Source organism: Alligator mississippiensis, chromosome 4 (assembly GCF_030867095.1).
Source record: "Alligator mississippiensis isolate rAllMis1 chromosome 4, rAllMis1, whole genome shotgun sequence".
NCBI lineage: Eukaryota > Metazoa > Chordata > Crocodylia > Alligatoridae > Alligator > Alligator mississippiensis.
In genome coordinates, this window is record NC_081827.1 from 131,645,175 (window position 1) to 131,671,352 (window position 26,178).

At 48.8% G+C, this 26,178-nt stretch overlaps 1 protein-coding gene and 1 long non-coding RNA gene across 3 annotated transcripts in view; both read left to right on the forward strand.

The window, feature by feature from the left end:
* Positions 1 to 26,178, forward strand: part of PARVB (parvin beta) — a 132,203-nt gene that overhangs the window by 101,972 nt on the left and 4,053 nt on the right. The window contains exon 13 of one of the 2 annotated variants that reach the window (XM_006263622.4): positions 11,143 to 17,763. The exons of the other annotated variant lie outside the window; for it this stretch is intronic. Within the exon in view, the coding sequence (XP_006263684.1) occupies positions 11,143 to 11,219 (77 nt within the window). The 3' untranslated portion in view covers positions 11,220 to 17,763. Of the gene's footprint in view, positions 1 to 11,142; positions 17,764 to 26,178 lie in introns of those variants that run through there. 2 annotated transcript variants of the gene reach the window in all.
* On the forward strand, positions 20,680 to 23,701 carry LOC132250208 (uncharacterized). Its single transcript, XR_009461847.1, has 2 exons — positions 20,680 to 21,621; positions 22,386 to 23,701. It is a non-coding gene; the product is annotated as an uncharacterized LOC132250208 (long non-coding RNA).

The window sequence follows — 26,178 nt, forward strand, 5'->3', positions numbered from 1 at the left end:
TGATGTCTATCAGGCCCCTTAGTGCTTACCTGGGCTGATCCATTGCATGGCTTATGGTTCATAGATTTCATAGACATTAGGGCTGGAAGGGACCTCGGAATATCATCGAGTCCAGCCCCCTGCCCAAAGGGCAGGAAGTCAGCTGGGGTCATAAGATCCCAGCAAGATAAGCATCCAGTTTGCTCTTGAAGGTGTTCGATGTAGGCGCTTGAACCACCTCCGGTGGCAGGCTGTTCCAGACCTTGGGGGCTCGGACAGTAAAGAAATTCTTCCTTATGTCCAGCCTGAAACGGTCTTGCAGTAGTTTATGACCATTCGACCTAGTCGTCATCCCTTGGGGCACTCTGGTGAACAAACGTTCCCCCAGATACTGGTGGTCACCCCTGATAAACTTATAGGTGGCCATCAGATCACCCCTGAGCCTGAGCTTTTCCAGGCTAAAGAGCCCCAGGGCTCTCAGCCTGTCATCGTAGGGTCTGCTTCCCTGACCTCTGATCATGTGCGTGGCTCTTCTCTGGACTCTCTCAAGCTTCTCCACATCCTTTTTGAATTGTGGAGCCCAAAACTGGACGCAGTACTCCAGCTGCGGCCTCACTAAGGCCGAGTAAAAGGGGAGAATGATGTCCCGGTATTTGCTTGAGAAGCATCTATGGATGCAAGCCAGTGTTTTGGTCGCTTTACTACCCGCAGCATCGCACCGCAGGCTCATGTTCATCTTGTGGTCAATGATGACCCCCAAGTCTCTTTCTTGCATAGTGCTAGCCAACATAGCACTGCCGAGCCTATAAGGATGCTGCGGGTTTTTCTTCCCAAGGTGGAGAACCTTGCATTTATCGGCGTTGAACACCATCAGATTCTCGTCCACCCACTTGCTGAGCCTGTCCAGGTCAGCCTGGATCACCCGCCTGTCTTCTGGTGTGGATGCTTTGCCCCAAAGTTTGGTGTCATCGGCGAACTTGGCCAGTCCACTTCTGACTCCAGTGTCCACATCATTAATGAAGATGTTGAACAGTATGGGTCCAAGGACAGAGCCTTGGGGGACCCCACTGGTCACAGGACACCATGATGAGTGACTTCCATCAATTACTACCCTCTGGGTCCGACCATGGAGCCAATTTTCCAGCCAGTGGATCGTGGAGGACCCAAGGCGACAATTGGCCATTTCTCCAAGAGGTGATCATGGGAAACCAGATCGAAGGCTTTTTTGAAGTCAAAATATATGACATCAATCTCTTCTCCCTTGTCCAGGTGATAGGTCACCTGGTTGTAGAAGGAAATAGATTCATAGATTCATAGATGTTAGGGTCGGAAGGGACCTCAATAGATCATCGAGTCCGACCCCCTGCATAAGCAGGAAAGAGTGCTGGGTCTAGATGACCCCAGCTAGATACTCATCTAACCTCCTCTTGAAGACCCCCAGGGTAGGGGAGAGCACCACCTCCCTTGGGAGCCCGTTCCAGACCCTGGCCACTCTAACTGTGAAGAAGTTCTTCCTAATGTCCAATCCAAATCTGCTTTCTGCTAGTTTGTGGCCATTATTTCTTGTAACCCCCGGGGGCGCCTTGGTGAATAAATACTCACCAATTCCCTTCTGTGCCCTCGTGATGAACTTATAGGCAGCCACAAGGTCGCCTCTCAACCTTCTCTTGCGGAGGCTGAAAAGATCCAGTTTCTCTAGTCTCTCCTCGTAGGGCTTGGTCTGTAGGCCCTTGACCATACGAGTGGCCCTTCTCTGGACCCTCTCCAGGTTATCCGCATCCTTCTTGAAGTGCGGCGCCCAGAATTGCACGCAGTACTCCAACTGCGGTCTGACCAGCGCCCGATAGAGGGGGAGTATCACCTCCTTGGACTTATTCGTCATGCATCTGCTGATGCACGATAAAGTGCCATTGGCTTTTTTGATGGCTTCGTCACACTGCCGACTCATGTTCATCTTGGAGTCCACTAGGACTCCAAGATCCCTTTCCACTTCCGTGCCACCCAGCAGGTCATTTCCTAGGCTGTAGGTGTGCTGGACATTTTTCCTCCCTAGGTGCAGCACTTTGCATTTCTCCTTGTTGAACTACATTCTGTTGTTTTCTGCCCACTTGTCCAACCTGTCCAGGTCTGCTTGCAGCTGTTCCCTGCCCTCCGGTGTGTCCACATCTCCCCATAGCTTTGTGTCATCTGCAAACTTGGACAGAGTACATTTCACTCCCTCGTCCAAGTCACTGATGAAGACATTAAAGAGTATCGGTCCAAGGACCGAACCCTGCGGGACCCCACTGCCCACACCCTTCCAGGTCAAAACCGACCCATCCACCACGACTCTCTGGGTGCGACCCTCCAGCCAATTTGCCACCCACCGGACTGTGTAGTCATCCAAGTCACAGCCTCTTAACTTGTTCACCAGTATGGGGTGGGATACCGTGTCGAAGGCCTTCCTGAAGTGTAAGTATACGACATCCACCCCTCCTCCTGTGTCCAGGCATTTCATAACCTGGTCATAAAAAGAAACTAGATTGGTCAGGCACAATCTGCCTGCCACGAACCCGTGCTGGTATCCCCTCAGCATAATTTGTCCTGCCGGGCTCTCACAAATGTGAGCCTTGATAATTTTTTCAAAGACTTTGCCAAGGATGGAGGTGAGACTGACTGACCTATAGTTGCCCGGGTCCTCCTTCCTCCCCTTTTTGAAAATGGGGACCATGTTGGCCCTTTTCCAGTCCTCTGGGACTTGGCCCGTGTGCCACGAGCTTTCAAATATTCCAGCCAGTGGCTCTGCAATGATGTCGGCCAGTGCCTTCAGCACCCTTGGATGGAGCTCATCCGGGCCTGCAGACTTAAAGGCATCCAGTTCTTCCAAATGACTCTGTACCATCTCAGGGTCTACGCATGGCAGTCTGGCACCTTGCTGCTGTCTCTCTACAACCCCAGTGAGAGACTTGTCATGCCCCTCACTTAGGAACACTGAGCCAAAGAACTCGTTGAGGAGTTCAGCCTTGTCCCCTCTGTTTGTCACCAATTGTTTCTGCCCATTTAGCAGGGGTCCTATTCCTCCCTGGGCCTTCCTTTTACTCCCAATATATCTAAAAAACAATTTCTTGTTGTCTTTTACTTGGGTTGCCATCCTCAGCTCCACGGTAGCTTTGGCCTGTCTAACTGCCTCCCTACAAGCACAAGCAGAGGAGGTATATTCATCTTTGGTGATCTCTCCCTGTTTCCACTTTTTATGCGCTCCCCTTTTGTCCCTTAGGCTGCCCTGGATTTCTCTGGTCAGCCAGGGAAGCCTCCTGGCCCCTTTCCCCCTTTTGCCTCGCTCGGGGATCGTCTTGCTTTGTGCCCGAAGGATCGTTTCCTTAAGGCACAGCCACCCTTCTTGGGCTCCCATCACTTCAAAACTCCTACTCTGCAGTGCGTCCTTGACTAATCACCTGAGTTCATTGAAATCAGCTTTCCTAAAATCTAGCACTTTCACCCTACTAGTTACCTTACCCACTCGACGTCTTATGGTGAATTCTATTATGAGATTCTAAATGAATTCTAAATGAGATTGGTCAAGCAAGACCTACCCGCAACAAACCCGTGCTGGCTATCCCTTAAGATGTTGGCGTCAGCCAGCCTCTTTAATAAACTTTTCTAAGATCTTCCCCGGAATAGAAGTCAGGTTAATGGGCCTATAGTTAGCCGGATCCACTTTCCTCCCTTTCTTGAAGATAGGCACCACATTGGCCTTGTTCCAGTCTTCGGGCACTACACCAGAGCACCAAGAGTTTTCAAAGATCCGTGCTAGAGGCTGGGCTATGATGCTCGCCAGCTCCTTGAGTACCCTGGGGTGAAGATTGTCAGGGCCGGCTGACGTGAAGGTATCCAGCTTCTCAAGATGTTCCTTCATGAAGTCAGCATTAATGGAGGGCAGGGGATCACCCTCACCCGGACTTCCCTGTCCCGTAGCGGGCATGAGCGTTCCACGGGACTGATGAAAGACCGACGCAAAGTACCTATTTAATTGGTTGGCTTTTTCCTGAGCGTCAATTGTCAGTTGCCCCATCTGGTTCAGCAGGGGTCCAGTGTTGCCCCTGCTTTTCCTCCGGCTCCCCACATATCTGAAAAAGGACTTTTTATTGTCCTTGATGCTCAAAGCTAGTTGGAGTTCAGTTGCAGCCTTGGCTTTCCTGGTATGCTCCCTACAGGACCGGACCAGTGCAGAACATAGGTTCTTGTTGTCCACTGCATCCCCGTCCCCCAACCAACTTAGTTTAAAGCTGTTCAAAGGAGATCAGACAACCTGTAAGAGAACAGACTCTTATCTTTAGAAGACAGATGAAGACCATCTTGTCCCAGGATACCTCTCATGGAAGTGCGGATTGTGGTTGTAGAAGCCAAAATCCTCATGATGGCACCAACTCACAGGTCGACCTCTGTAATGCAGGCGTCTTGGTGTTGACGGTGACTGCTGACTGGGAGGATTGATGAGAAGGCCATCTGTGCACCCGACTTCCTAAGCCTGGCCCCCAGAGCCTTGTAGTTACTCATGATGTGGTCCAGACTACTCCTGGCCGCATCATTCGTGCCCACATGGATGAGGACTATGGGACAGTAATCAGAGGGCCGGATGAGGTTGGGAATCTTCACAGTGATGTCTCAGATCCTGGCACCAGGCAGGCAGTAAACCTCCCGTGCCATGGGATCCTGTAGACAAATAAGCCCCTCCATGCCTCTCAGGAGGGAGCCGCCCACCACGATGACCAGCGTCTCATCTTCGGGTGCCTGGTTGTCGCTCAGCCTGCATGGTTGATGCAGATGCCTTCCCCTGCTGCATCATCCTTCAGTGCTGCCAGGGCTTTGTATCTGTTCCCCAGTTGTGTTGCGGAAGCAGCCATAGCTGCATGCTGTCTGGCTTTGGAGGTGACTGTTTTCCATACAGCTGCCTTGGGACCCTCTCGTGGTGTCTGTGTACTAGGTGTCAGGTCCTGCAGAGAATGAAAGTACCCATCAATTTCATCCTCTGCAGCCCTGATCCCTTGCAGCCTGCTCACCTCAGCCTGGAGTTCCCTCAGCTGTCCCTCCAAAGCCTCAATCTGGGTGCATGTGGGACAGGTGAGGGGACCTCCGGCCTCCACACTGCTCTCAGGCCCCAGAGGTTCCAGCAGGCAACCCCCACAGACTGGGGGGCAGGGCACTGCTGACCCAGCCAAGGGCCCTGTCTGGGCAGAGGCCTCACAGGAGCTCTGAGGCTGAGGCAACAGCAGCAGGGCAGGATCCCTGGCTGTGCTTCGTGTCACCACCCCCTTACTTACCTCACTCATTCACTCACCTGATGTCTGTATCTGAAGCTGCTGACTCTTGGCGTTCAGGCCCTTTCTGTGCGTCTTCCTGCGCAAACTCCTGTGCAAACTCTGGCGCGCCCCTAAAGAGCACACCTGTTTGCCCAGCTTGTTTGCACAGCTCAGGAGTGTGGCTCCCACCTGGCTCAGCTATATGGAGATGGAAGGGTGAAAAAAAACCCTTCCTGAGCCCCTACAGTTCTTCACCTCTCCCCCTCATTCTCCCTGGCTTACCTAATCGATGCTTCGGCATCTGTCAGTGAGACCACTCCACTCCGCTCTGGTGTCACCAGGGGGAGCTGAGAGCACATGTGCTGGAGCACACGTGTGGCTGCTTCGGCATCCAGGCCCGAAACAGACTCTGAGGTTTGGCTTCTGACTCAGTGCACGTTAGATTTTTTTTTCCATGATGACTGAGACATATTCAAGGGTTTGTGCATCTTCAAGCCTATCATTGTCTTTTTAAATTCAGTTTATGGATAAAAGTAGGATGGCATGATAATTTTATACATGGTTAGCTAACCTAGTTGTCTCCCCCTTGGGAATGTCAGGTGGGACTTATACACGTTCTTTCATTCTGGCAGAAGTTCACATTTATTATGTACTTATATAACATACGAAGCTGGCATTTCTAGTAGAGAAAATACTATTACTCTTGAAGAGCTGCTTTGTGGAGGGAATAGAAGCATCTTAGACTATGCTTGCTGCAGTTCTTTCATTTTACCCTTCTGTGGAAACCTGAAGGACAGACCCTCACTATAATTGTCCCTTTGAGTAGAAATTTGCAGTTTCTCCTGCTCCACGGGGTTTGTGTGGGAATTTCTAGGTATGCCATACTAAGCTGTTGCCTTTTTCCCCTTCTGAAGAGTCTCGCCCTTGAAATCCCCCTTAATTATTTGTGTTAGGATTTTCACATCATACATGGGGCACTGTAATGTTGCTTGCTTGTGTGAATACCTTCTGAAGAGATAGGTCTAATGTACAGTTTGCTATTATAATATCCCTTGCTCCTAGAAAGATATAAAAATTATTTGGGATGGGAGTATAGAACACTGCACAAATTAGAAGCCTGCTCCTGTCCTCTTTTCAATGCATTAAACACAATAGATGCCACTAAAGGCAGAATTTGATTCTAAGTTAGCAAAGTGGGCTTTAGTGGCATTTTAGCTTCCAAAGGGATTCTGATAAGCTGTAAAAATGTAATGAAATGTTTTAAGGCTATTTTTATTTTAAGACTGTGGTTATGATTTATTGCTACTTCTGTTGGCATTTTATCAGATAGCATTGGTTGGGTTTTGACCACAAAGCCTTCCTCTTAAAAGACAAAATAAAACATTTGGGACATGCTTTCTTCCTTGCGTGGGACTGGGGTCCCTCTCTTAATGCTTCTCAGTTTTTGAGCACAGTCTCTATTTACCTACACAGGGGTGATGTATCTTTGACTGAAGTAATCTTTAATCTAGAAAATAAAGTTTTAACCAAATCGGACACCAAGGGGTTAGTTGAAAGTGAAAAAAATGAAACTATAAATAAGGTGCGTTATAATATGTCTGACAGTTAAATAAAAATGGAGTGCTTTTCTTAAAGATGGAGGTGATAGCTTTTATTAGACCAATTAGATTTTTGCAAAAAAAAATTAATTTTGCAAAAATCTACTTTATCTAATAAAAGATATCGCCTGTACCACGAGTTCTGATTCCATTTTCCTCTAGACCTGTACAACTACAACCTAGATCTCTTTCTTAAAGGTATACGTTTCAGATGTATATTAGGCATTATCCAGGAATTGCAAGGTAACATTCTCTAGCACATGAGGTCCAAGTACAAATCATAATAGTCCCTTTCCACTAGAGGTGCACTGATACATTGGTCTGATACTGGATGAGCACCAATATAAAGACAATTGAGTGCATCAGGAATTGGCCTGATGTAGCCGATAAATGGCCCGTGCATGTGAGTAGCCACAGCACAGCATGTAGGCGGCGAGGAGCACAGCCCCACAACTTGGAGAGCTGTATGCAGCTGGTAAGTCTGTTGTGGTGGAAGCGGGGGACAGATCAAGGCCCCTGTGATGAGGGAGGGGGTGGGGCTGGGGCAGGTGCTGCCTCCCTATGGCGGTGCAGGTGCGGGACAGAGCCACGGCTTATCTGGGGGGCACAGAGAGGGGTGGGGAGTCCTGCCACTGCACACAGCCTGGGAGAACATGGTGGGGGGCATGTGCTCTGGGTTTGGGTGGGGTGGGGCAGGTTGGGGCTGCACCAGGCTTTTGCTGGCATGTGGGTGAGGGGGCTGGGTTGGGTGGGTGGAGGAGGTGCTGGGAGGAAGGGGTACGGAAAATGGAAAATTCTGGGGTGGCTGCAGGCCCCCGGTAGCCCCGCTCCCAGAGCCAGTGCAGCCTAGCCCAGCCCCTGCTGGGAAGAGCCTGGCCCCAGCCCACAGCTGCAGCCCACCCTGCCCTGCCCTGTGCAAATCCAGGGATACCGTCCCCCTGCCCCATGTCCTCCCAGGGTGCATGCAGTGGTGGGAGCCACCCCCACCTACTCCTGCCCTGTCCTGGCTGTGCAGCCCCACTCCCTCCCTCACCACATGGGCTTTGATTTGCCCCCCCGGCACCCCTTCCACCACAACAGACTTACCAGCTGCATGCAGCTCTCCAAGCTGTATCAGAAATTGGACTGGTATCGGCTAATATGCCGCCTTAAAAATTGGCTATCAGTATTGGCCCCCAGAATCTCTATCGGTGCACCCCTACCTTTCACCTTAAAAATCTAAATCACTGCACCAGCCAGAGGAGTGAGCAACATGTTTTGACCTGCTTGCCTCCACCTCTCCCAGCAGTTGGGTTAAGAGTGGCTCAGAAAGGAGATGGATCAAGTCTTCACAGGAGGTTTTTTAGGGTGCAGGAGCTTGTGAAATAAACCAGTAAAAAAAGGGAGATGGCATTGACATTCTCAGAATCCCTAAAGGCAGGGAACCGGCTGTTGTCTTCAATAAACAATCTTTCCCTTTGTTGTTTCATCTGTGAAGTAATGGCAGATAAACTGTAGTGTTCGTTTATCTCGCAGACTGGACATGATAAAGAACAGGAACAATTCATTTAAGTGTTGTGCACCCTAGAGGTAGGGCTTTAGCTCAGTGGTGCTCTCCCAGTCAGGGTTGCTGGAAGCTATTCTGTCTTTTGTTGGAGGGCAGAGCAATCACGGTGTGTTTCCAACTTTACAGCTGACTCTAATCAATGTAAAGGTGGTTGCTGAGATGACCAGGGAACTGTGTGCTCTTCCCTCTGGAGCATTCCATTTGAGTGATGCAGAACTGGCTATGCCAGTGCCAGCTTGGGGACTTCCTCATGCCAGGATATCCTTAGCTGAACACTAGGCCAGTTTTAAAGCTATTTTGCCCTGCCAGCATAATGCTTGGTTTTAGCATCTAAAAGAATGACTAGCAGCACCAACAGGTTAAATCTGCCTGTAGAAGTCCCTGTCCCACACTAAACATTTGCCTTGACTTGCCAATTGTGGAGGTGGCTGGGCAAAAGCATTGCTCTCCAAGGTGAAATCCACATTTTACTTTGTCTCTAGAGGCAACTAGATGCATTGCACAAAATGTACTAATACATTTACAGGGCATTTGGGACTGTTGCACTACTAGGGATGGGGCCTAGTTATTTTGCTGTAAACAGGATATTTGTTTTTAGGGGTTCAGCTGCTTCTTTCTGCTTTTTTCACTTGTGCATTAGGCAGGTCACAGAGAGGATAAAATGAAAGGTATTCCATGGCTGAGAGAATTTGTTGGAGACACAAAGAGAAAATGCAGAACTCAAGAACTCTTAGTTCAGAGATGATACCTTTTATTAGACCAACTAATAAATTGCAAAAAAAATATATCTTTTTCTGCAAGCTTTCAGGCACACATGCCCTTCCTCACATAGGCAATACATAGGGAGGGGGATGGGGGGGTGCCCCCCGAGATTGGCCACCTTTGAAGCTGCCTGCTTCTGCAGGCGGTTGCCGACCCCCCTCCCCTTGCTGTCAACACAGCCGCTGATGGCTGCGGGTGGTCCCTGCCTGCTGCTTGCCACTCTTTCCGCCCCCCCCCCCCCGGGTGACACCATGGGTGGCGGCAGCAGCTGGTCACCGCTCACCACCATGGTACCCCCCCCCCCCAGTCGTGGGAGGCACCAGTCGTTCATGCTTCCTCAGGCTCAGCTTTTCACTTCTAAGTTGCCTGTTTAAATCCAGCTGAGGCTAGTAGTGACTGCAAGTCAATTTAATAATATTTGTGGCTGCCTAGAGCAGGAGCAAGCAATTATTTTGGTGCAGAGGGCTGCTTGCTGAGTTTCGGCAAGCCATCGAGGGCTGCGTAACAGGCAGCCCAGGGCAGATTAATATTAATTTTCTAAATTTTTTAGGTGCCCCGCGGGCCAGATAGAATGGCCTGGCAGGCTGCATCCGGCCCCCGGGCCGCAGTTTGCCTACCCCTGATCTAGAGACTTGTGCTAAATAGTTAAATTTTAACAAGCCTGTTTGCACATTCCATCTCTCCCCTCAAGTGGTGCTAATTGAAAGCCTGTCAGCCCTCTCATCCCTGAGGCTGAGGAAGAGTATATTTACAGAGAATAAAATTCCTTTCCACTCTGAGGGGAGACATTTTCAGGCCAGACATGATTTCATCAGGGAAACTTGAACCATATTCTTTTTAGGGCTTAATGAGCTAATTACAGTCTTCAGAGGGAGCGGAGCAGTCTTTGGTGTTCTTCATCCAAGATTTTTACACTTTTCAAATAGTCCTAAATCTAGGCACTAAAAAAGAAAGATGGAGTGATAAGGAACTTCATTTTTAGGCAAATTTCCAGGATAATAGGAACAAAAAGAATGGACATGTGAGAGGCAACTGAAAGAATAAAGTGAAGTGCAAGGGGCTTCTGACCTACCATATACTAAACAAGAATCGGGTGGAAAGGAGACTATCATGAAAATATTTCTTCCAAATAGGCTGTAGGAGTTTTTATTGGAACTCATATTGATTTCACTGGCTCCTATAGCTGTTTTCCATTATCTTTCCTTGTTAGTATTCTTCTTTCACATGTTCTTCGATCTTTCTATTGCTCCCTGCCTCCAGTTTTCATCTGCAGTTTCATATGCTTGGGTTTGTTTTGTGAAGGCCTTTGCTCTCTCTCTCTGTGCCTTAACCTTGTAGCCGTTGGCATGTGATTCTCTGTCAACACTTCCTGTATTTTACCGCAGCAGAAGGGCAGGAAGTGCTAACAGAGAAGCTTGCTGCTGTGAGTGGGAGGTGGGAAAAGACTGAGCCCAGGAGCATTAAGCTTAAAGCCTGTGAAGCTTGAATGATGATTTGTGATTGTAAAGGAAAGAATTTAAGCATTTTTTGTTGCATAGCAAATCACTACATGGTAGGGTTCAGGACCATATATGAAATATAAAATATGTATTTTAATGCCTTGCTAGGAACATCACTAGTGGAAATTCACTAGAAATTGTCAAATTAGCGACATTTTTTAGAAAAATAATCAATTAAAAAAACTTTCCGTGAGATGTCATCAGGTCTCAAACAGGATTTTTCTGTAACAAATCTTAGGTCAGGAAGGGGTTGTGGCACTTTTTTTTCCTTCCCAGAGAGAAGTTCAGAAATAGCCGTGATTAAAGTAATACTAAGGTTTCTTGAAGTGAATGATATTGTTTTATCCAGCTGTGGAAATTCAACCTGTTTGCATTTATTATTCTTGCAAGTTTACAGACTAGAAGATGCTTTGTTTCATTCAGAGAAAATAAGAAGGCAGCGTGAAGGCAATCTAAGCATTTCTCCCTTTCTTCCACAGATGTTGTCAATCTGGATCTGAAATCTACCCTAAGGGTTTTATACAACCTGTTCACAAAATACAAGAATGTGGAGTGAGGTTAGAAGCTGCCAAGATGCTAACCCTCCTAACTTCCTTAGGAGAAAAGACCAATAAGGACACCTCCCACACCCTTCTGTGCCTTACACTATATTTCATGCTGCATGATGGAAGCTCCTTCTTTTGTTATCAGTCTCTCCATGTAACGCCTTGCATGACAAGCATACTGAAAATATTGTTTGTGGTTTTTTTTAGGTGGTTTGCTTATGAAATATCAGAATGTTTACATTCTTGCTCTGAGATGCTGTTGGGTCTATTGTTTGCTATGATCAACTCCTGTTCTTGTTTTGATAAAGTACTGGCTACTTTGATAGGCAGGGAATACTTGAAACTCTTTTGATGAGTCAGTGCCATAGTGTACCTTCTTATGAAACCTGCTTGGTTATTGCACTGGTGTCAACAGGCTGACTAGACTTGAGTGTTAGAAATACAAAAGCAGGCCCTTGCATTCTAATTTGTGTAGAAATTGCATTTTTCCTTAAATAAGGTTTGTGTATGCTAGAGCATGTATTTGTTTTCAAGGACATGTTTGAAAGGGTGCATAAGAATCTGGCATTTCTCTACCCTTTGTGTGTTAACCTCATGCTACGCAGTATTATTTTTCACTTGATGTTTACACACAGTGAGCCTAGAAATGGGATGACTTTTTGCTCTGATGCCTTTTTCCCCTCTCTTCTTTTTGTATAAAGGAGCTGTTTGGTTACTTAGAGCTGGAGCCAGTCCTTAAACATGCTTTCTGGATCAGTTCTGGAAGAGCTGGTCAAGTTTGGCTGGATTGGATGAATGCATCTTGATATACTTTTATTATAAATCTTTTCTAGAATATATAGGGGGAATAACAGCTTGATAGCTTCAAGGCTGACACTTATTTACATGTGGAAAAGTTTTAAGGGCCTCATCCTGCTCCTGTTGAAGTCCATGGCAGCTATAAAATTACAGGGCCCAAGGCTTTGAACAGATCTACAGTACTGATCTTAAAAATAAAATGGATCACGGTCACTTTTCAATAAAGCTTTTCTTTTTCCTTCCTGAGTTATACCAGACTACTTGAAAGAGTGTACATTAGTGTTTAAATGCAGTGCCTTTCACTGAATTTGAAACAGTTTAGAGATGAGATCATTGGACTGAAACTGACATACGTTTCCTTTCAGTCCTGATGTGATTGGATGGGTCCATTCAGTTATGCAGTGCTACCCCTGAAGACACTCTGCTGCTATTACAAGCTCTGGGCCCAGTCCTTGGTCAAAAGTCACATTGATATCAACAGGAGTTTGGCTTGGGTAATGACTGCTAGATTTGATCCTAAAGAATATTCCTGTCCTTTCCCAGGATACCTTGTACTAGGTGGATCTTACCTGATTATACACCCATATATCTGTTTCTAATGGTGTGTAAGATGTAGCTTAACAAAGGTTATGCTATATAATTCATGTGAGTGGTGTTTGGGAAGAGCAATTAAAAGGAAATTGGGTTATTGAACCAAAGTAAGTTACCTGTGGGTTACCTATTTTATAGCATTCTTTCCTCACAGTGCCTAGAAGAGATAACGAACCACTATATCACTGCTTTATATTTATCGCATTAGTCATGCTTTATGGGCTGCTACATTTTCTGTAAAATATTTAACAGAATAGCCTGTAAAGGAAAAAGAAAGTGTTATGGGACTCTGGGGGCCCGGATTCTGTACAGCAGTCAAGAGGCCCACCTCTCACAGATGGAAACCAAAATCTGTGCTTTCACCAGTGCTGAATTTAGCCTTCAGAGTTCAAGCCCAAGTTCAAGATACATGTGTCCCCCTTACTATGCTATTTGAACTGTGGTGTAATTGTACTATAGAGATGGTCTTCTACATGTTTTTAGCTTTTTTTGTGCTTTTTTTTGGTATCTCAACTGAGTTCTTTAAAGCAGGGGTCAGTAATGTTTTGGAGCTGGGAATCTCTTTAACACCACTTATCTCCAGCTGTGGGTTGCTTCTAACAAGGCCTGCAGTACTACAGACACCACTGGTGCCATCACAGCTTGTCCTACCCCCTGGCCACTATGTGGGTCAAACTTTCACCAAAACATCACAAATGGCCCCATACTCTGTGGTTCAGATAAAATTAGTCCACTGCTGGCCACAGCTTTATACTGTGAGAAGAGAAGGCAAAATAAGCTTGTGGTCTTTTTTTTTTTGCTTCTTGGTGATGGATTAAAAATGGTCATTTATTTCTCTAAGAAATTCAAGTCATGTCTGCCCTGGAAAGTTCTAGGTGACTGAAGAACTATAATTTGTATTTGCTTTAGAGGACATATGATCCTTTAATAGATGTTTTTATGCAGTGCCTAGGGCAGTAAGGCCCCAGTTTTAATTGGGATCTTTAGATGCTCCCATAGGACAAAGTCATAGTAACTTTAAAGGGGATTTTAAAAGGGCTAGCAATAGGTTAGGCCCCACAACACTAGAAGTTGAGCATCTCTGCTTTTGAAAAGCTGAGCCCTATGATATGACAGAGTCAAAACTGATCATCTGAGGGGAGATGATTGTTAGAGTCCTTCAGCTTTTTGTTTGGTATTCTATAGCTAACTCCAGTGCCTAGTGAATCCTTGGGATATAGGCAGTTGGTGAAAGATTAATCATACCCTCTGTTCTCTTCAGGTGAGTGAGAGTGCCAAAGTTGTATGTTTTCTGAGATGCTCAAGAAGTCCTTTATAAAACATGTTAATACAACAAGCAATGGGCATGATTGAGGTCTTTGGGAGGAGGGGGAGACCAGGAATGAATAAGAGTAAGGGTAGACTGACTTCATTATAAAGAAAGGGAGTGACCTTCCTTGTAAAGAAGGAATGTGGGGCACAATGTCCAATTAGTATACTTTATAGGTCAGCTTTAAAAGAAGGGCAACAAACTTTGCCCAATAACCAGCAATGCTGGCCACTTGCTATGAGCATGAGGGCATGCAGTCCTTTTATCAATACCTCTGTGAGTCCAGGTTAGGACCCTTAGTTTGTATGCCATGTCTGGTTGAGGCAGATGGCACATCCTGTGAAATTTTTAAATTTTTCTACCAATGAATGTTGCTTGGGGAAAAATTCTGTACTGGCTTCCTATACCTTTTTATCCTCTGGCTTTCTAACCAGCTGAGAATCTTCTTGCAGATACTGTTGCTAGCCAGCATTGTAGATGGAATGCTTTTAGCCTAAGTAGAGCTTCCCCCAAAGCAAGCCATTTTAAAACAGGATGTAACCCCATTTTAGAACAGGTATATATAATACTCCCCCCCCAACTAGTAGTTATTTCATGCTTATCTATCACATATATAACATGAGTTATAATGAGCAAATATGTTTTGGTTTTAAAGCTTAAAGATACTGACACCTCCTTCTTCCCCCTCAGTTGTGTGTTAAAAAATATTATGGATACTATTTAATTTGTGTTATTGGATTTCTGTAATTCTGTCAGAGTAATGTTGTGTAGGAAAAGCAATGCATGTTGCAGCACTCCAGACTGACACACGCACAACATTCAAACTTCCACACTCGTACACGCTCAATGTAATGCCCACTTTTACAGTGGATATAATGTGCCTCTAAGGGCATTTTACACATGCAGGTGCTGCACCGCTGGGTACTTTGAAAAGCGCCTGGTGCTGCGACATTCACAACTGTATAAGCGGTGAAATGCATGTCAATGCTTAGAAAATGGTGGTGGCGCGCTTTTGAACTAAAACATCTTGGAGGTGCTTTAGTTCAAAAACGCACCACCACCATTTTCTGTGCACTGATGCGCATTGTGCTGCTTATACAACTGTAGACGGCACAATGCAGTGTGTGTCAGCTTGTGTGCAGAGCAGATTTGATTAATTGAGTCTGCTCAGAAGTGGCGGATCTCTGGCACGTCCCCAAATGAAAAAGTGTGTGTATAAATGCCCTAAAATTCTATCCAGAAAAACCTATTACACTGATTGTGTTACAGCTGGCTTGGTAGTTAAGAAGGTGTTTGACTACCCACAGCTGTGTCAGCACACAACAGCATGGCTGCCTATACACATACTCAGGTGGCGGGGGAGGCATTTTAATGACAGCAGTTCCTGGACAACTCCTCTAATTAAAACAGCTCACCATCACATGTATTAAGCCCCTGCATGTTTCAAAATGGCTGTGGGACACTTTATCTAAAGCTCATTTGACAAGGGTTAGATAAAGTGCCCCATGGCCATTTTGAAATGGCTTAACACAGGTGACAGTGAGGCAACACTGGAGCATTCTGATTAGAAAGCGGAGGAGACTTGGTTAATTGAGTCTGCTCCAATGCATTCTACTTGGAACATAAATTAAGTCTATCTATAGACACCCCAAAGGCAGAATTTATATCAGTGTAAAGCCTTATAGAGCTCTTTTCACTCTAATAGAAACCTACTGCTTTGCATATTAATGTATTGTAAGGATCTTACTCTACTGTTTTTTAACAATGTTTGTTCTGGATTTCTAGTTACTAAAACAAAACAAATCTTTGCAGGTAAAATAGTGGACTTGTCATTAGGGCTGCGTGAGGCTTCGGACCATGCTTCAGATCTGGAGAAGCTTTGGACACTTAGGTGTCCGAAGCAGCATGTCCGGATCGAAGCTCTGGCTTCTTTGGGCTTTCTGAAGCAGTTTGGAGCTTCCGAAGTGCTTCGGAAAAGGTTCAGAGCTGCCTCGGAGATCTGGCCATAGGGTATAATTAATATCTATAACTTTGTTGTTTATTGTCTGATTTGGATGAAACTTCCAAGGGTGGTAGCCTCTGCTGAGAGCATGAAGCCTGCCAAGTTTCAAGAAGATCGGTGCAGGGGTTTGGGGGGAACTGCACCCCAAATTCTTGAAAGCAAAACTCACGACATATCTATGTGTTACAACATGGGGGTGAAAACTGCAGGGTTGGTAGCCCCTGGTGAGGCCACAAAGCCTGCCAAGTTTCAAGAAGATTGGTGCAGGGGTTTGGGAGGAACAGCACCTCAAGCTTCTGACAGGCAAAACTCATGACATAGATGACCATGTGTGTGTTATGGTGTAGCAGGCTAAAAACTGCAGGGGTGGTGGCCCCCATGAAGCCTGCCAAGTTTCAAGGACCTAAGTGCAGGGGTTTGGGGGAAACTGCACCTCAAGCTGCGGACAAGCAAAACTCGTGACATGGGTGACACTGTGTGTGTTAAGGTGCAGCAGGGTGAAAGCTGCAGGGATGGTATCCCCTGCTGTGGTCATGAAGCCTGCCAGCTTCAAGGAGATAGGTGCAGGGGGGTTCTGGGGCCCTTCACCTCTAGCTACTGACAGGCAAAACTTGTGACATGGGTACTTGTGCAACTGTGTCTGTCTTGGGGCAGGGGGGATGGGGGGGAGGGGGGGGGAACTACAGCAAGCCAGGCTGCTAAGCTACTGTGTTACCAGTTACCAATCAATCATGATTCACTCAGGTACCAGCTCAATACACAATTGCTAGCTAATGTAACCAGTTAATTGGCAACGATTAACACCTACAAAACCACAGACCAAGGAGAGGAAAGAATCAATACAGACAATCAACAGCCCCAAGACAGAGACAGTCAGTTGCACAAGCACTCATGTCACAAGTTTTGCCTGTCAGCAGCTAGGGGTGCAGGGCCCCAGAAACCAGAAGCCCTGCACTGATCTCCTCAACAGCTGGCAGTCTTTGTGGCCACAGCAGGGGCTAGCAAGCCTGCAGCTTTCACCCTGCTGCGCCTTAACACACACAGTATCACCCATGTCACGAGTTTTGCTTGTCCGCAGCTTGAAGTGCAGTTTTCCCCAAACCCCTGCACTTAGCTCCTTGAAACTTGGCAGGCTTCATGGCCTGAGCAGGGGCCTCCACCCCTGCAGTTTTTAGCCTACTACACTGTAACACACACGGTCATCTATGTCACGAGTTTTGCCTGTCAGCAGCTTTAGGTGCAGTTCCCCCTAAACCCCTGCACTGATCTCCTTGAAACTTGGCAGGCTTTGTGGCCTCATCAGGGACTACCACCCCTGCAGTTTTCACTCCCCTGTGGTGTAACACGTACACGTGACGTGAGTTTTGCTTTCAAGAATTTGGGGTACAGTTCCCCCCAAGCCCCTGCACTGATCTTCTTGAAACTAGGCAGGCTTCATGCTCTCAGCAGAGGCTACCACTCCTGCAAGTTTCATCCAAATCAGACAAAAAACAGTTATAGATATTTCATTGATTCCCCATTATACCCTATGGCCAGATCTCCGAGGCAACTCCGAAGCTTCAGAGCCACTTTGGCCGGATCAAAGCGGGAACCCGGTCCGGAGCTCTGGATCGGATTCCCGGCATCTGAAATGGCCGGATCTGAAGCCAGATCAAATAGCTGCCTACTTGCACAGCCCTACTTGTCATTTCTGAAACATGTCTGGCTTAGAGAGTGTAAAAGTTGTTACTCTTTGTGTACTGTAAGCAAATTACAATGCAATCCTGTGGTTCCTAAAGCCACAGCAGGAGTGTTGTGGAAAATAATGCATGATTTATGATTGTACTATTTATTCTAATAAACACGTAATAATCAAGTTGGTTTCTATTTTTTTCCCCTTAAATGGATTGACATTGGGATGAAGAATATATGAAGGGAAGGATCCAGGCTGCTTATTTACCAGTATGCCAATGAGATAGAAGTCTGCTTAGACCTTATGAACCAAAGCAAAATGAAATATCTCTGTGGCTACCAGGGAGCACACTGAGATCATGGACATCTTGTTACTAGAAAAATTAGTAGGAAACTTTTGGAACTTTTTTTTTAAAGTTATGAATGCAGAAATTGTTAAAAGATTTAACAATCAAAACAGTCAATTTGATCAAGGGCTGAGCAGTGATCACCTACAATTATTTGAAGGGAAAAAACCTGGTGAAGCAGAGGGACCAAGTGAAGTACAGGCATAAATTGAGGAACTGAGTATAATAAAAATGTGAAATCTTTTAGGACAAGAAAATTGAGCCTGAATGAAGCTAAATTATATTAGAATGAAACCAAGCCACTTGTGAAATAATCTCTCAAAGAAATGAAGAATTATTGCTTTGCTTGAGCTGATATTTACAACTAAGCTTGGACCAGCTGCTTGAAGGTTCTTTTCAAGAACTGATGCATATAGCAGGGGTACTCAACCCCTTGCTTGGGGACCAAATCTGGCCCATGGTCCTGTTTGACTCAGCCTGGGGGACTCTTCAGATATCCAGAAATTTGGCAGTGGTGGAGCAATGGTACTGCTTCCCTGCTACCAAATTTCTAGACCCACAGGGAGCTATGAGTGCTTGATCAGTCACCTGGTGGCAGTGTTGCCAAACCCAGAGCCCAATTCCAGTGTGGAAGGTGGTTAGGAGGTGGTGCCAGGCCTCTGGGACCCAATCCTGGTGGAAGGGATAGAAGCAGGCCCTCAGGGCTCAATCCCAATGGGAGAGGGTTGTGCCCTGACCCCCAGGATCTGATCCTGGCTCATGGAGCAGATCCTCAAGGAATCCATTTCTAAGCACTTGGAAGAGAAGAAGGTGATTAGGAACAGTCAGCATGGATTTGCCAAGGGCAAGTCATACCTGACTAACTTGATTGCCTTCTGTGCAAGAAGACTGGTTCTGTGGATGCAGGGAGACCAGTGAATGTGGTATACCTTGATTTTTAGCAAGGCTTTTGATACAGTCCATTCATCCAGCTTGTACTTCCTTAGCTTGCCTTTGAGAACGTTGTGGGAGACCGTAATGTGGATAGAAAACTGGCTGGAGCATTGGGCTTAGAAGGTAGTAATCAATGGCTTGATGTCTAGTTGGCAGCTGGCATCAAGTGGAATGCCCCAGGAGTTAGTCCTGGGGCCAGTTTTGTTCAATGCCTTCACCTTGAAGATGGCATAGAGTGCACCCTCAGCAAGTATGGAAATGACACCAAGCTGGGGGGAGTACTAAATACACTGGAGGGTAGAGCTAGGATCCAGAGTGACCTACACAAATTGGAGGATTGGGCCAAAAGACATGTCATGAGGTTCAACAAGGACAAGTGCAAAGTCCTGCACTTAGGACGGTTGCCAAGAAAGCTATTGGCATACTGGACTGCATTGGTTGGTGTGTTGCCAGCAGGTCAAGGGAAGTGATTATTCCCCTCTTTTCAGCACTGGTGAGGCCACATCTGGAGTACTGTGTTCAGTTTTGGGCCCCCCACTACAGAACGGATGTGTACAAATTGGAGGGAGTCCAGTGGAGAGTAACAAGATGGTGAGGGAGCTGGGGCACATGACTTATGAAGAGAGGCTGAGGGAACTGGGCTTATTCAGTTTGGAGAAGAGAAGACTGAGAGGGGATTTAATAGCAGCCCTAAACTAACAGGGGGTTTGAAAGATGATGGATCTAGACTGTTCTCAGTGGTGGCAGATGATAGAAAAAAGAGCAACCGTCTCCAGTTGCAGCAAGGGAAATTCAGGTTAGATATTAGAAATAATTTTCTCGCTAGGATGGTAGTAAAGCACTGGAATAGGTTACCCATAAAGGCTGTGGATTCTCCATCTTTGGAGGTTTTCAAGACCTGCCTAAACAAAGCGTTGGCTGGGATGATCTAGTTGGGGAGGGTCCTGCTTTGAGCAGGGGGTTGGACTAGATGACCTCCTGAGGTCCCTTTCAACCCTAATTTTCTATGATTCTATGGGACTCGATCTGGCCCACAGACACCCCACAGCATTCACCTGGCCCATGGGGCCAAAAGGTTGAGCATTACTGTTTTATAAAATATGGGAACACTACCCACACTATGGCTGTAAAGAAGAATGCCAGCCCATGCTGGGCTTCTGTGTTTAAAGTTATTGTATATCTGTGTTTGGCTGCAAGGTGGACAGGACCATCAGGGAAGAAGTTACTGTTTCCTCCCTGACCTGTTTTGCCAGTGATTGCAAACACATTTTCCTCTTCTAACACTCCCTATCTCTCACCCTGCACCCACTGATAGGAGTCCATTCAGATGAAGGTCTCAAACAGCATTTCCTAATATCCCAGTCTTTTCCTCCCTTTACTATCCATGTAATCTCTCAACATTTTCTTCTTTATACCTCCAGCTGACTGAGCGCATAGTTCACAGCATGCACTTCCAGGAGGGCAAAATGTACACCCTTGTTTTCAGCTTTTGATTTGACATTTATTCTTCCACACAGTTTGCAAGGGGAACAAGCCTGGTTTTATCCTTTGATGCAAAGATCAAGGATCCTGTGTTGAATTGCCAATTGAATAGTGCACTGGCTAGCAATTTTGATTTTCTGACTTGGTAATGCTATACCATTTAGGTCACTAAAATTCTCTGTAGAATAGACACTTAGGGCACATCCACAGATGCAGGCATGTGCGCTTACAGCAGCACAAATAGAAGTAGTGCAAATTTGAGCCAGGGCTTTTTGCCTCAGTGCACGTGCCTGGACATGTACTTGGTGCAAGTTGTGCCACTTGGGGCAAAATAACCCTGCCTGGCTCCTCCTGGATCTGTAGCCAGGGGGAGCTAGAGCCTGTGGCAGCACCTGTGCTGACCCCAGCAGTATAAAAAGCTACCCTAGCAAACAGCTCAGGGCTACTTGCTTTCAAGAGCTTTTGAGGGAGGAGCCTCTGGGAGGAAGTTGGCCATGCCCTTTCCTGACCCAGGCTGCTGCTGCAGCTGGTTGTTGCAAGCTTGGTCTCAGGAGCCTCTGGGGAGCAGATGGCCAGGCCTTTTCCTGCCTTTGGCTACTATTAGCTGCTGGCTTGGTCTCAGAGCTTTTGGAGTAAATTCAACCCCTTCCTGTCTTGGGCTGCTGCTCTTCCTGCCCCCCCCCCCCCGGGGGGGGTACTCTGCTGCATGCTGCTGCCTCCCCCTTGGGGAGGGGCCCAGTGCACTGCACCACACCCCAGCTTCTGCACCCCTGTTCCAGCCTGCTACCAAGCCGTGGTCAGGGACAGCCTGGGGAGGGAGTCTGCATTGCCTGTGGGCCCCTCCCCCACCATCACTGCTGGAGCCTAAAGGAACCTTGCTTGCCTCAGCTGCCTTAGCAGGCCACCCCCACCTTCACCTCCACTTTCACCAGAAGCACACCCTGAGTGGCTGAAATGGACGGCTCCTATCATCACTGCTGCTGTTGCTACTGCTGCCTTGTTGCTGCTGCTGCCCCCTCTCAGGAGAGAAGGAGATTCCCTGCAGCACCACCTGCACTAGATCACTTCCTAATTGACTGACTGCTCCTACCCTCCCCCACAGCTACCTCACTGTATCTGATCCTCATTTGTCTTCCTGCTTTCTGCTCTGCTGCTGAGTAACCGGCTGGAGGCCTAAGGGGCTTCTGGACAGTTCTTCCACAAACAAAGCCCCTCCACTGCTCTAGCCATCTTTTTACACCTGTCTCAGCAGCCTTCCCTGTGTATTTTTTCCACTTGTGGTAAGTCCTGTGGTCCAGTCCTCCTGACCTTGTGTTTGTTGTGGGGCTCAGTAAGCCAGCTCGAGTTTCCCCAGCGCGCGCGCGCGTGTGTGTGTGTGTGTTCCCCCTCCCCGCCACACTTTCAAAGCATAGACCTCCCGTTTCTTTTTTTTTTCCTGTGGGGCTTCAGCCCCCTTCCTCCCTATCCTTCTGCCCCACAACCCCAGCCCATCCCTACTAGATTCACCAGTCCCACAGGATATTTTGTTTTTCTTGATCGTCTTCCTTGCCCTCATGTGAAACTGCAGCAGCTGCGGGTAGACCTGAAGGCAAGGGGCCTGGAACCTCCACCACCGGCCCTTCCAGCTCGGGTAGTGGGGCTACCTTTCTGGCACTCACCCGCAGGCATGGGGTAAAGTGCTAACTGCCCAAGTGGGAGAACCTGTGCTTTGAGACCTGGGTGCAGGCTCTGGCTTGGGTAGTGGGGTCCCCCAACATCATGGCGGCCTCCCGCTTTCATGGCAAGGGGGTCTTTTTCCTTGCCTTGGAGGCCGCTGCACAAAAGGTGGTGGAGAGGGGGCTTGTCTTGAAGGGTGAGTCCGTCCCCCTTGAGCCTCTAGAAGAGCTGGGGACCAGGGTGATTCTCAGCTCCATCCTTTCCTATATCCCCAATTGGGCCTTGCTCTCCTAGCTCCAAACCTTGGGTAGAATTATCTTTGGTGATGGCCCTCTCACTGGGGTGCCGAGACCCTGGCCTCTGCCACATGCGCTTTTTCTGTCTCCAGGTCATGATCAAGCTGGCGACAGGAGCGTGGCTGGAGGCTGAGGGGTGCCTGGTAATTCTTTATCAGGGGACCTTGGTGAGGACTCTCTATACACCGGGGAACCTGCAATGCTTCTGGTGTCGTGCCCCGGGGCACTTGCATCATGAGTGCCCCATGGGCCAGGTGGGGAGGGCATCTCCAGGTCCCACTGGAAAGAGGGGTGCCCCTACCGCTGGTGCCCCACCCCCCTCAGGCCCCCCTGGCACACCAGCCAGAACTACAAGCCCACCCATAAGCTCAAGGGACCCAGGGAGGGCACCAGCAACTGGGGGGAGAGATGGAGCAGAGCCCCCCTGCCCCTAGTCATACCCCCATTGTGGCTTCCCCAGCCCCCCAACCCTCACCTTTTTCTTGCTGGATCCTGTCCACCTGAGGACCACCCCATAGCTGAGTGGGTGCAGGTCCCCTCCAGACATAAAAGCAAGAGGAAGGCCTGGGCACAGTTGGAGCCCTCTGATGTGGATGACTTCTCCCCCTCCCAAGACAACCACATGGTGGAGGTGGGGGAAGGAGTGGCCCAGCCTCCAGGGGTCTCCCCACCTCTGTCTGACACCCACCCCTGGGAAAGATCAAACAGGTGATCCCCATGTTGGAAGTTTCAGGGCTGCTGGATAGTCCCGAACAGGAGCCCATGGTCAAAGCCCTTCGTTCTGCTGGCAAAGGCCTACCCCGTGAAACCACGGGCGCCAAGGCTGAGGCCTACCCAAAGGAAGGCCTGGCAGCAGAGCCTCCTCCCTCTGATCTAGGGGATACAGAGGACCTGGGGCTCACCCCAGTGAGTCCTGAAAGGGGACCTTCTTCCTCCCAGGACCCCACGGCAGATACCAGAGCCCACGCTGGTGCGTGGTGGCTCTCTTCCCTCCCCCTCCACCTCCCAGGAAAACCACCTCCAGCCTGCCCCATAGCCCCACACCAGAGAGGGTCACAGTGGGGTCCCCTAATCTTAGCAGATTGGGGGGTTCAGATGGCACCAAAGGAGCCCTCTGAACTCTAGGACCAGGAGGAGGACACCCAAGAACCAGCAGGCTCCATGGAGCCTGCAGACCTCGTTGTTTCAGTGGTCCCCAGGGATGAGCTACTTGCATTTCTTGACCATGATTACACCCGCTGGTTCACCAGAAAGGTACAGCTAGCTTTGGACTGCTGGGGAGATTTTGACAGCCTCCTCGCCACTGCTGGCTTGGTCTTAGAGCTTTTGGGTGTAAGTTGGCAGCACCCCTTTCTGCCTTGGGCTGCTGTTGCTGCTGCTATTGCTGCTCCCTCCGCAAGGGGGTCCTCTGCTGCATGCTGTTGCTCCTTCAGGGAGGGGCCCACTGGACTGCACCGCACCCCTGTTATGTCCTGCTGCCCAGCCCACCTCCAAGCTGTGGTTGGGGGACAGCCTTGGGAGGGAACCTGCGCTGCCTGTGGACCCCTCCCCCACCATCACTGCCAGAACCTAAAGGTGCCTTGCCTGCCCTAGCTGCATTAGCAGGCCACTCCCAGCCTTGATCTCCACTTTTACCTGAAGCATACCCTGAGTGGCTGAACTGGGTGGCTACTACCATCACTGCTGCTGCTTCCATTTTTCTGCTGCTGCCCCCTCTCAGGATGAAAGATTTTCCTTGCTGCACTACCTTGCACCACCTGACACCACACCTGCACTGGATTACTCCCTAATTGACTGATTGCTCCTGCCCTCCTCCAGGTCTGCCTCACTGCATCTTTTCCTGCTTTGTTTTTCCTGCCTATTCCTCTGCTGCTGAGAGCCTGGCTGGAGGCCTGTGGGGCTCACAGACTGATCTTCAACAAGTAAAGCCACTCCACTGGTCCAGCCATCTTTTACTTCTGCCTCAGCAGCCTCCCCTGTCTGTTCTTGCCTTTTGTGTGGTAAGTTCTGTGGTCCGCTCCCTGCCCTTGTGTTTTGTTGTGTGGCTGGGTAAGCCTGCTTGAGTCTCCTTGCTCCATGTGTGTGTCTGTGTGTTTTCCCCCTCCCCAACATTCCCCAAGCATTGCCCTCCCAGTTTTTTTTTTTCCTGTGGGGCTGTAGCTCAGTGAGCTTCAGTACCCAGCCTGCCCTACTAGATTCACCAGCCCCACTGCATATCTTTATTTTCTTTATTGTTTTCTGCCCCCTCATGTGAAACTATGGCAGGGCAGAAACATTCTGTGGGGGCAGAAGATGCCCCCACAGAACTTCCTGCAGCCCCCACTATGGGGGCAGATCCCAGCCAAACCCCCAAGGGGATGCATACCCCTATAGATCCCATCCCAGGGGCAAAGTCTGACAAACCTCCTCTGGGGGTAGAGAAGCCTGCAGCCTCCGCTGCAGAGGCAGGCGGGACTCCGGCAGGGAGACAGCAGGGCCAGGGAGTCTCCCTTGGCCAGCCCCCATCCCTCCCCCAGGGGTTCTAAAGCCCCCTCTCCTGCCATCAGGAAGGGCAAAGGTGGTGGGAAGGGTTCCTCTTCAGCCTCCTCCACAGCTGAGGGTGGGAAGGGCAGGGGCCCTGCCCCCAAGCCTAGACCAGCAGCGCCTGACAGAACCAGGTGCGCTACACCAGCGAGCACACCCACTCGGCCTGCCTCTGGCCCTAGCCGCGGCCCCCCAGCAGGGGAACCGCAGCTATGTGCAGGTGGCTGCGGGGTGACCTGAAGCCAGGGGGCCTGGACCCTCCACTAGCTCGGGTGGTGGGGCTCCATTTCTGACACTCATCTGCAGGCATGGGGTGAAGTGCCAACTGCCCAAGTGGGAGAAACTGCACTTTGAGACATGGGTGCAGGCCCTGGCTTGGGTAGTGGGAGGCCTCCAAAATCGTGGCAGCCTCCCGCTTTCATGGCAAAGGGGTCTTTTTTCCTTGCCTCGGAGGCTGCTGCACAAAAGGAGATGGAGAGGGGGCTTGTGTTGGATGTATGGCATGCCTGTCACCCTGCTGGCTCCCCTGCCTTCACCTATGTGAGGGTGGGGGAGGAGCAGGTATGCCATTCCCAGTTGGACTGGGTTTATATCTGTTTGCTGCACTTTGCCCAGGCCCACTCTTCTGGCATCCAGCCGATCCCCTTCAGCAATCACTACCTAGTCTGGGCCCGGGCCATGCTGGGGCTTGAATGTTTAGGGTTGGCCTAGTGCCCATGGAGATCTGCTCAGTGTCCTCCAGAGCACTTACTTTCATGTTTTGACTCTTTGACCCCCATGTCACTCCTATCCTTGTTTTTCCCTTAGGTGTCCCATGAAATCAGTTGTTCCATTCATGCCTGAGCCCCCATATAGTGGGGGCTACTAGTTTACTGGGTGGGCCTTGGAGCCCACAGCCATTTTGAATGGACAAATAGACAAGAGCTTTTGGGGCCTGGCCAATTGGTACCTACCCCTTGTGCCAGCTGGACTGCTGAAACAGCCCTGACTTCCCTGCATCCTCTACCCACTGCAGCAGTCTGGCAGTCAGGGCTGCTGCCTGGCAGGTACACAGCAGGTCACAGCCAGACCCAGATGGGGACTGTACAGCCAGTAGAGGCATCTGCGCCTCTGGACCAGCTGCTAATGGGCTGTGGCTGTAGATTTCGCCTTTGTGTGGCACTACTGCCATGTGTTCCTCTGCCCAGCCATCTGGACAGCTATCATCTGGAAGATGTTCCCGGTGTGGTAGCCTGCTTTGAATTGTCAAGGCATGTCCTCCTGGCCCAATTGTCCAGGAAGCCAGCCCCCTCCAGCTGGGTCCAAGGTGCCAGCTCTGAACAGGCTCCTTTACCTGCATCCTGCCACTTGCCTTCCTAGCAG